Source organism: Selaginella moellendorffii, unplaced genomic scaffold (genome assembly GCF_000143415.4).
Source record: "Selaginella moellendorffii unplaced genomic scaffold, v1.0 SELMOscaffold_15, whole genome shotgun sequence".
NCBI lineage: Eukaryota > Viridiplantae > Streptophyta > Lycopodiopsida > Selaginellales > Selaginellaceae > Selaginella > Selaginella moellendorffii.
Window position 1 is genome coordinate 1,724,107 of NW_003314276.1, and position 10,604 is coordinate 1,734,710.

At 34.6% G+C, this 10,604-nt stretch overlaps 1 protein-coding gene across 1 annotated transcript; it reads left to right on the top strand.

The window, feature by feature from the left end:
• Positions 1-8,206: 8,206 nt before the first annotated feature.
• LOC9641290 (cytokinin hydroxylase) lies at positions 8,207-9,994 on the top strand. Its single transcript, XM_024675537.1, has 6 exons — positions 8,207-8,477; positions 8,523-8,749; positions 8,819-8,866; positions 8,926-9,062; positions 9,110-9,476; positions 9,532-9,994. The coding sequence occupies exons 1-6, from the start codon at positions 8,207-8,209 to the stop codon at positions 9,955-9,957; spliced, it is 1,476 nt and encodes a 491-aa protein (XP_024531305.1). The 3' UTR covers positions 9,958-9,994.
• The last annotated feature ends 610 nt before the right edge of the window (positions 9,995-10,604 follow it).

Consider the following 10,604-nt stretch of genomic DNA (forward strand, 5'->3'; position numbering starts at 1 on the left):
TGGAGCCTAATCGCGCTGTTCTATATCCTTTTATTAGCCCTTCTTATGCTAATAGAGTTAACTAAACATCTTGAGTGTAATTAGATTGGACAAGTATAAAGATAAAATTCCTACATACTGTTAGTTAAGCATATTTAGCCTAGTAGATAAAGAGGTTACCTCTTAACTCATTTCAATTGATGCATTTTATAAATTTTACCCTATAGCACTGATTATAGGATAAGATTTAGATATATTGTCATTGTGGATCCTTAGAACATTGGGGGATAAATAGGGATAAAATAACCACTAAGGGCTCTCTCATCAAGTAAATTGCCCCTTTTCCAATTGGCTTAAGGGGAGAAAGATAGGGTGTATTATATCTGGTATAAGAGGAAATGGCATAGGTTCGATTCCTATTAATTAATGGCTACTTAAAAATATGATATACCCTTGAACAAAGTATATTCCTACCTTTTAATTTGAAATCATACATATTGAGCATCCATGCATACGTCCTTCCTCTTCATTGAAGGTATCAACCATAAGACTACGATACAGGGCCTCACTTGGAATAACTAATCTACATAATAGAAGAATTGGTAAATTCAGTGTGGAAATGAAGGTGTTAGTTCCCCTTGGCTTAATAGGGGTTGTTAATTAATAATTAATAAAGGTGTTGGTTCCCCTTGGCTTAATAGGGGTTATTAGTCAATAGTTAATAAAGGTGCTAATTCCCCTTGGCTTAGTAAGGGTTGTTAGTCAATAATCAATAAAGATATTGATATCTTTGAAGGAAAGTTGACATCTCTAAAGGAGGGGTGAGTGTAGCACATATGATCATAGGATCAAGCAAGTGCCCTTTTCTAATTAGCTTAAAAGAGAGAGATAGGGTGTGCTAGGGTAGAGTGAATAGGGTTCTTAAGGAACGCATACTTTAGGCTTTCACCCTTAGGATAAGTTTGAAAATTTATTAAATATGAAATGACACTAGATTTTGAATCAAGACATAGGAATAATACTATAAGGTTTATGACATTCTCTACATTCTATAAATATGCCCCTTAAGTAGATCTAGAGACTTACCATAAATATCACATAGGACTGAAATAAAACCAATATATAGAGCATGATAGTAAGGGTGTTTAGCAAACATGGTAATCTATCATGTAGTGATATTGAATGCACCAACTTAAATAAGTTAAAGAGTAACCTCTTTGTCTAACAAAATGCACCAATTTAAATGAGTTTCTCTCTATTCATTTAAGTTGGTGCATTTTGTAAGCTCTTGAATTTAAACTTTCCAAACATTATTCAACCCAATACTATTTAAATTTAAAAACACTTAACCTTTATTCAAACCCAAAGACATTTAACCTCAAGTATAATAAAACCATTAATTGATTGTAAAACAATAGTGTATAAACCCTTTCCCTCTATATTTAAACTCTTATATATTGTCTTTCAAGAATGAAGCTTTCCATTTGCTTGACACCTTACCCCTCAAGTTGAGCCCAATTGAAGGTAAACTAAACCTTTGAAATGTCAATTTTAATATATGGTGTGATTCCTTTAACCAACCAATAGAGTCAAACCCGAGACCATTCTAATATAAAATATAAGCTTATGAATTTAGACTTCTTTAGAGGTCACACAACTTAATACTATTCAAACTCAAGGATACTTAACTCTAAGTATTCTAAGACTTTTAATTGATTAGAAAAGGGGTGCACTCTAATTCATAACACCTCTTCCTTGTAGATTATAAATAAGTATCTCTTCTGGTAAAAAGAATATTATTTTTAATATCTTTTATTCTTTTCAGATAATTTGAGAGAAATAGCAAACATTTATAGTATATAGTATATAAATATCAAAAACATGTTTTAAAATATTATATACTAGTTATAGTTTATAAAAATGTAAATATTGTAAGTAATATAGTTTTCTATATAGTATTGAAATATACTTATTTATATATAGCTATGATATTTATATATAACTATTTTAAACACAACAATTCAACATAGTTTACAATTTTTAGAATTAAAAAAGGATTGGTGTCATAAACTGTATTATAGTATTTGACCTATCCAAATATTTTATAGAAAGTTATTTGCTATACAACTATATCAAATATGTATATATACTTTATAAATATAGCAAGTTATAGCATATGAGTGGAGTACATAGAATATAGAATGAAATACAGAAACATATTAATTAGTTTAAAAACCCTAGCTTATATATAAGAGTGAGTGGTCCAGATTGAAACTAATTCGATAGGTATTAAAATTCCACTATACTAAAATTAGTATATGGCATCATAACTATAAACTTAACCTCACATCATCCCCTTCTCTTAGAAGGATGGAAGGCAATTAGGGTTCTCTTATTGATAAGCTAGGATCTAAAAAAACATTAAAAGAGGGCATTAGTGGATCTCTAGGTAGTGCTAATTACTCATAATCCCTTTGTATAAAGTATTTGGCCATTGCATATATATAAATTTTAGAGGATTAACTTTTTTAAACAAACAGTATACTATAAGATTGGGAAAACTAACTAACACCAAGTCATCCACTTTGTACTTTGCAAGTGGAAAATAATGAAAGTTTTAGTGCTATTGTTATTCCACTTGTATGCAGCCCATATATTAAGTAGACTCAACTTGGACAATTGGAAGAATGCTTATTAAATACTAATATTAGGACCTAACATCAATAATTTGTGGTAATCAAGAAAGTTAAACTCAACTCTATTGGCAATATCAGATCATGACCATATAGGAACTTATATGATAAAGTATCAATAGAACTTTATACCCCTATGACATATATATACTGAAGAGATGGCAAATAATCATCCTAATCTGAATGTTAAAAGTTTATATACTTTATGATCATCCATTTTAAAGTTCGAACAAGGTGTTCTACTAAGCCATCTATTTATGGATGATAACCACTTGTGAAAATGTGATGTATCCCCAACAAAGATGTTAAAATATGAAATGCTTTAGCTATAAATATGGGACCATTATCTAAAAGAATTTTCTCCAGACAGGAATGTTGAAATACCACTCAATTGAGGGGGAAGTACCCAACAGTAATCATTAATACACTAGCAAAAGCACTAACTTTCACCCAACGAGTCAAGTAGTTGAAGGCAATAATGACGTACTCATTATTAATAATCAATTATGGAAAAAGTCTCATTAGATCAAATGCCATAAACTCAAATGGAAGGGGAATTGTAATTGACTTCAACTGTCTTTCTATAGTATGAGGGGGAGTATTACAAGTTTGGTACTAAACACAACTACATATATATTAGATAACATCACGTTACATCTTTAGCCAATAGAAAGACTTATATAGCTTCTTAGTCACCTATTACTGTCTTATATACCTACTTAGAATAAGAGAGTCACAATAAATATGGAGAAAGTGTGGAATAAATATTGAAGGTGCCACTAGCCGTAAATGATGATTAAGATCAATCCCAATAAAATAAAGGTGGTTATTCTTAATGCGATATTCAGAATATAAATGTTAAAATGGTGAATCATCAACAAGTGATACAAAAATCTCAAACCCCTCACGAAACTTTTGGATCCATAGCTCAACTTTTTGAGCCTCACGAATCTTGTTAAGAGAAAGTAATTTTTTCTCCACACCTTGTGGATATTGAACATTATGTATAGCAATTGTTGATGACACAAAATCCTCATCTAGAAAATCCACTAATGTTAAAATAATAAACTTGTCAAGAACAAAAGAAGAAAGTAAAAAAGGTAAAAGAGTTTGAGAAAGGGTATTAACATCAGCTGTAAAATTCCTCAGGTGATAAACAACCTTAAAATTATATATCTGAAGTTTCAAAGTCCACTGAGCAATATGATCAACCAAGTTCTTCTCTTTAATAACAAAGTAACTATAATATGATCACCTTCTAGTAATATTTGAGAACCATGCAAATATGTATAAAGCTTCTCAAAATCCCAAATTTTTTCTACACTCCTCTATTATGGAGTAGTTCACTTTATTGGTTTTAATGTATAGTTGATGTATGCAATAAGATGGCATTGATTAGGCACACTCAGACTCGTTTGTATCAACACACTTCCAAGATTGATATCAATACCATCCACATGCAAATTGAAAAATTGAATGTAGTTAGGATACTTTAAAACTAGAGGAGTTATCAATAGCTCATAAATGCTCACTCACAGTTCATAGACCAAATGAAAGATGATGTTGACAACTTTAATAATGCTCGCAATGATATAATACAAGCATAAAGATAATCAATAAAATTATAGAAATATTGTATTTTACCTAAGAAATATTGCATATCATTCACACACTTTAGAGTAAAAAACTTTAAAATGGCCACAAGTTTGTCAAAATCAACTTGCAAACCTTTACGAGAAATACAATACTCAAGATAAGTTATATTCTTAGACCCAAACACACATATTAAACTAACTTCCTACAACCGATCCAACACTTTATGAACATCATAAACATGCTCCTCCCATATCCCTTTCAAGTGAATTAAAACATCATTAATAAAGTTAGTAGTCACTTTCGGCATATAATAAAAAACTTCATCCATCATCTGCTAAAAAGTTATTAGAGCTTTGTTCAAACCAAATGACATTACCAAGAACTCGTACAAATTAAATAATGTACGAAAAGCAATCTTGGGAACATCTTCTTTGGCCATCAGCACTTACTAGTATCCAGAAGTAATATCTAATTTGGTGAATCAATAACTTCTCCTCAGATAATCTAAAAGATCAACAATGTGAGGAAGAGGGTATACATCCAAGATAGTCACCTTATTTAATGGATAATAGTCAAGGCAGAAGCAAATACTCCTCTTAGGCTTCACCATAAAATGAAATTCACATTCCTAAAGACTTTAAGACATTTAAATAACACACTTTCTTTAATATTTATTTGATGTTCATGTATAAAATCTTGATCTCCTTTTGTAACTAATGTTAAACATGAACCTTGATTGAACAAACATCCCTACTTAGAATAGGATGACATGTTACAATCTTTGCCCTAAAAAACAAGTCAAAGTCGAAGAAATCAATATATTCCTTATTGAGTTGATCCATTGCTACAATATAAAAACTATTAAAGGGATTTGGAGAGGGAATAGAGAAATAAAATAAAAATATAATAAAAATTAATAAAGAGGCAAAAGTGATGGAAGAAGAGGGAGAAGCAAAGGGATGAAAGAGAATAGAAATGAGAGGAATGGAAGAAATAAAAGTAAATATAAAATAATAGAGAGAAGTTTCAAAGTCATATTAGCATAATTATGCAATAGCTAACCCATACCAAAGATGAGATCAAAAGCTTGACTGAGCACCATTTGCAACAATTAAAGTTTAAGCTCAAGATCTCCCACATGTATAGCTAGGTCTACCTCATCCCATACACAAAAATGTGTATAGCCATTGCTATAAAAAATGAAGATTGACTTTACTACATAATGCAATTATAAATAGTAATATGTGGCAATAAGCTGAGCAAGAAGATAACCTTGAGCCTATATCAACTAATACAAAGAGAATAATAGAAGCCTAAAAACAAGCTTAGAAAGTAAACACTAGATAAATTGGTGCTAAATGAACCCTTTAATAATACTCTCAAAAGAAAGATAGAGAGGTACATAAACTTATTCACACGAAACAAGAAATTCCAGAAGCGAATGCCAAATTAATGTTTTTAGAACTAATCTAGTATTACTCAAACCCAAGGACGCTTAACCCCAAGTATTCCAAAACTTTTAACCAATTAAAAAAAGGGGTGCATTCTTGTTCATGAGCCCTTTCACTCTATATTTAAACCATTATAGATTATCTCTTAAATCATTTTCTTTGGTTGTTTATAATTTATTACACTTCTTTACGAATTCACACTAGAGTTGAGAGTTACAGCCAACTCTACTCTTTTGACACCCTACCCCTTAGATCAAACCCAACTAAAACAAATTAGAGTCAATCTCAATATATAATGTGATCTCTATAGCCAAATACCAAATGTAAGTTCCTGAATTTGGACTTTTCAGGAGGTCACCTAACCTATTATTTTATTTAAACCCAAAGACACTTAACCCTAACTATCCTAAAAACCTTAATTAATTGGAAAAATGAGTGTCATAGGTCTTTTCTTTTTATATTTTAACTTCTATAGTTCTATAGATTGTTTTTTAAATTGTTCTCTTTGGTTGCTTATATAATGCTATACCTGGCACGTGTGAAACTCACATAAATGCCAAAAATCATCCTAAGAATAATAAGTAACAATCATTGTAAAGTGAATGAACCAATGGTATATATCATCCTTAAAATTCCCACGAAATTTTTTTGGCTAGATGCGAGAATTGGCAATAAGAGTAGGAGGAATTGTACCATATATTGTGAATATTGCTATCAATTGAGTCTAATTATTCAACTGCAACCATATAGTATCAAAAAACTACACTAACTATTGCTCTAAAGTCAAAGTAAGAGGAAGCTACTACTTTGCCATAAAGATGAACAAAAAAGAAATGTAAAAGAGAAGAAATTGAAAAATCTAGAAGGAAAGTGAGATTTAGATAATGCAAATTAGATATAAACCAAAATCCCAAATCCAAACATTCCTCAAGGACAATTAAAACTACCCTTCACCTCTACCAATATGAGTGGGAAATAAAATGCAAAATATACATATTAATTAACCTAAAAACCTTAACTTACATATAGGAGCAAATAGTCTAGATTGAAACTAATCCGATAGCTATCAAATCCCACTATGCTAATATTAATATACAACATCATAGCTGTACATTTAGACCTCATAAACCTAAATTTTAATTAAATATTTAGTTTTAAATAATTTACAGCATAAACAAACAGGATACTGCTGAAATTTTTATGTAACTGCACTGTAGCACAATTTATAAGAACAACTTACAACATAATTAATAGAATATAAATATCAATACAACTTATAAAGACAGTTTGTAAGAAGAATTTTTCAGACTATTATGCTGCTTTATGTTCTTCAAATCATTGCAAAAATATGTTGCAAAACTTGATTTCAACATAACTTAATATTGCAATTGAGCGGTAGTGAAGCCATGGTTTTTGCACTGAAGGGTTTTTGATTGCCTAAACTGCTGGAAATGGAATTGTTGGACTTGCAAATGAATTCTAATAATTGCTCAAGGATTGCTCAAGCCTCACAGCTTGTCATGAAGTTTTCATTTATTGAGAACAATGGTGCTTAGGTGGTGCTTTAAAAAACACTAATTTGACTATATGAAGTGAGACTGGACTAAACTGGATGGTTCTAGTTTTCCAAGGACTTCTCTAAAGAGTATAACACCAAGCTTAACCTGTTTTGTGAACATTCTTAGAAGTACTTGCAGTTACATGAAAAACTACTTTGTTTTTCAATGGCTCACTTTCATCTTCCCAATGATTCTCTAGAATGATACAAATCTGTTTAAACATTAATTCACTATTTAATTATTTTAGACAAAGAATCCTGCATTATGAGAGGTTTTAGTTGTATTGAAAGCATTCTTCCCCTGTGGCTGCCATTCCTACTCATCACTGTCAAAGACTTTGCAGTGTTGCAGGCAGTCGTGATTGTCGTTGCTGTCTAGGAGGATGATTGTCTTCTTGGTGATATCATCACACTTTCAACCTTGTTGCTATGCTCCACCATGTTGTTGAGGCCCAGTGTGTAACTCCACCCCGATGATCCGTTCCACCTGAGTGACACCCCATGGGTGAGAGAAGCCATTGATGGATGTCAATTCCTGTTGGTAAATGCAGTGTTAATGGTGGTGGTACATCTAAAATATATATTTTCCATCTCTTTTCAATTCAGAGTGGATCACTGATTTTGTAAGGGTAGTTTCTATTGTGCAATGGCTGGTACTAGAATGTGATCCACTGTGGCAGTCTTATCTATTCCATAATGCTGGATTTAGAATAATTTAAAATATTCTTTTTCAATCCAATGGCAAAATAAAGCATATCCATATTAATATTTATAAACACTCTAGTTTGAATTTGATAGACCGTGCAACACTAGAAGTTCCAAGTAGCTTCTTAGGGATAGATCCTTACTTGTACAACACTCCATCCGCTTGGCTTAAATGCACTCGCCCACCTGGCACATCTCCCACAGATTTTACCTTAGTCCAGGAAATGGATGGGAGATGGATCTTGAGCATTTGCATCGTCCTCTTCACTGCAGCGCTATGGCGATTCGTGACGGTCTACTGGTGGAACCCCAGGGCGATCGTGGCGCAGCTGAAGAAGGAGGGCATTCAGGGGCCTCCACCCCGATTCATGGTAGGCCAAATAGCTGAAATCCAGAACATGAGGAGCGCCATCAAGGATCACGACATGGAAAGTTTCAGCCACGACGTCTTCCATCGGGTACATCCTGCGTTGCTCAAATGGCAGAAGCAATATGGTACGTTCATGTCATCACTGATGAATCTCAAAGTTTCGTGTCCAGGGAAGAGATTTGTGTTCTGGTGGGGAACTGAGCCAAGGATATCGGTCTCGGAGCCCGAGATCGTAAGGGAGGTTTTGTCTAAGAAGTTTTCTCAGTTTGATAAATCGGAGGCCGAGCTGCGGTTGGCGAACTTGTTCTTTGGTCGTGGATTGGTTTTTGTTACTGGAGAGGAATGGAGTCATCACCGGCGTCTCGTAGCACCGGCATTTTTTCATGAACGTATTAAAGTGGATATTCATACTATTATCTTCCAATGAAGTCTGGCTGATAAGTGTTTTTTATTCTCCTGTACACAGCAAATGACCGGTACAATCGCAGGGTGCGCGTCTCGCATGCTAGATCAAGTGGAGAAGCTACGAGGAGGAAGAATCCCGAGATTGAAATCTCTGGAGAGGTGCGTCAGATCACAGGAGACGTTATCTCCCATACAGCATTTGGAACTAGCTATCTCAAAGGGCAGAGAGTTTACGAAATATTGTCTAAGAAAGTCCCAGAGCTAGTGCCCAAACTCATCAGCTTTTCCTGGATTCCAGGCTTCAGGTATGTTGGATCATCTACTGAACTGAATCATAATCACTTGCTTACAGGTTTCTCCCACTTCCAGTCAACCTCCGAATGTGGAAGCTTCATCAGGAGTTGGATTCTCTGATCACTGGGATCATAGACGAGCGTCGGAACTCAGTGAAGTCAGGGAGGAGTAATATATACAGGAATGACCTACTCGGATTGATGCTAAAGGAGTGTGACAGCAGCAGTAATTTCACAAGCAGGGATCTGATAGAGGAATGCAAGACATTCTACATTGCAGGGCATGAGACCACAGCCACCTTACTAACCTGGACTTTGATGCTACTGGGAGGCTATCCTGAATGGCAAGAACGCGCCCGTGCTGAGGTACACGAAGTATGTGGCAATGAGATTCCTGATGGCGAGAGTGTCAGTAGGCTCAAGCTCGTAAGTCGATCAATATCTCCTAATTCTAAAACTTAACTTCTTGATTCTTGGACAGCTGGGAATGATCCTTTACGAAACTCTGCGCCTGTATCCACCAGCAAACGAGGTGACCAGGGAGTGTGTGGAGGAGTCTTGGCTGCAAGATTTACACGTTCCAAAAGGAGTATCTGTGTCGTTTGCAATTGCTGGATTGCATCAGGATAAGGAGCTCTGGGGAGATGATGCAGGCCAATTCAATCCGGATCGCTTCAAAGATGGGATCTCAAGATCGTGCAAGCATCCCAATGCTTTCATGCCGTTTTCGTTTGGGCCGCGGGTTTGCGTGGGCCAGTCGTTTGCGATGATCGAAGCCAAAGTCATTCTGGCTATGATACTACAGCGATTCTTGTTCCGGCTTTCACCGAGCTACCGCCATAATCCTGCAATGAAGTTTGGCTTGAAGCCTATCCATGGAGTGCCGCTTGTACTCAGTAAAATGTGATGCACATTAAAAGTTCAAAAAAATTATGTTCGGTGAACTAGCCCCAGGTTCCAACAGAGGTTTCTGGATCTACCACCAAGTGAACTCGCAGGCTTCTTGAACGATCCAGAGCCAAGATGGCGCTGCCTCGTGGGTGTTCTTGATTGCAATATTGCTATCAGTCTCTTTGTTTTTGTTGTTTAGTGGAGCCCACTCATGATTTCAAGATGTTGCTCAAACTTTGTCATGAGGATGGTGTCCTTGTTGGTGGTTCCATGGGTACAATACCCAAGATATGCTACAATGGGAGGTGTTTGTTCAATGTTGCAGCTATCTCTAGACTGTTCACTGTTGTGGTTCCCAAAACCACAATCTTGGAGGTGAGTGTCGCAAGTTGGAAGAGTACATTCAACACACGTGGCAAGAGTAAGTGTTGTGTGTTTCATGGCAAGAGTAAATGTGAGTGACTTTGTGTTTTTGGCATATGGAAAATTTACGCTAGATGTGGGATTTTTGGTGTATAATAACCCCATATATAAAATCCCTCTTTGCTTTTGTGATGTTGATACCTTATTAGTCAATTGCTATATCACTAGTTAATTATGGGACAGCTCATATCATTTGGAGATTGTCAGCTTTGATTTAAATAATGTTAACAGCCTAGATTT

Bases quoted from the DNA above. Each gene is read 5' to 3' on its own strand.
- LOC9641290 (XM_024675537.1), top strand. From the start codon at position 8,207: ATGGATGGGAGATGGATCTTGAGCATTTGCATCGTCCTCTTCACTGCA. The intron at 9,063-9,109 runs GTATGTTGGATC...ACTTGCTTACAG, and splicing joins TCCTGGATTCCAGGCTTCAG to GTTTCTCCCACTTCCAGTCA. The intron at 9,477-9,531 runs GTAAGTCGATCA...ATTCTTGGACAG, and splicing joins GTGTCAGTAGGCTCAAGCTC to CTGGGAATGATCCTTTACGA.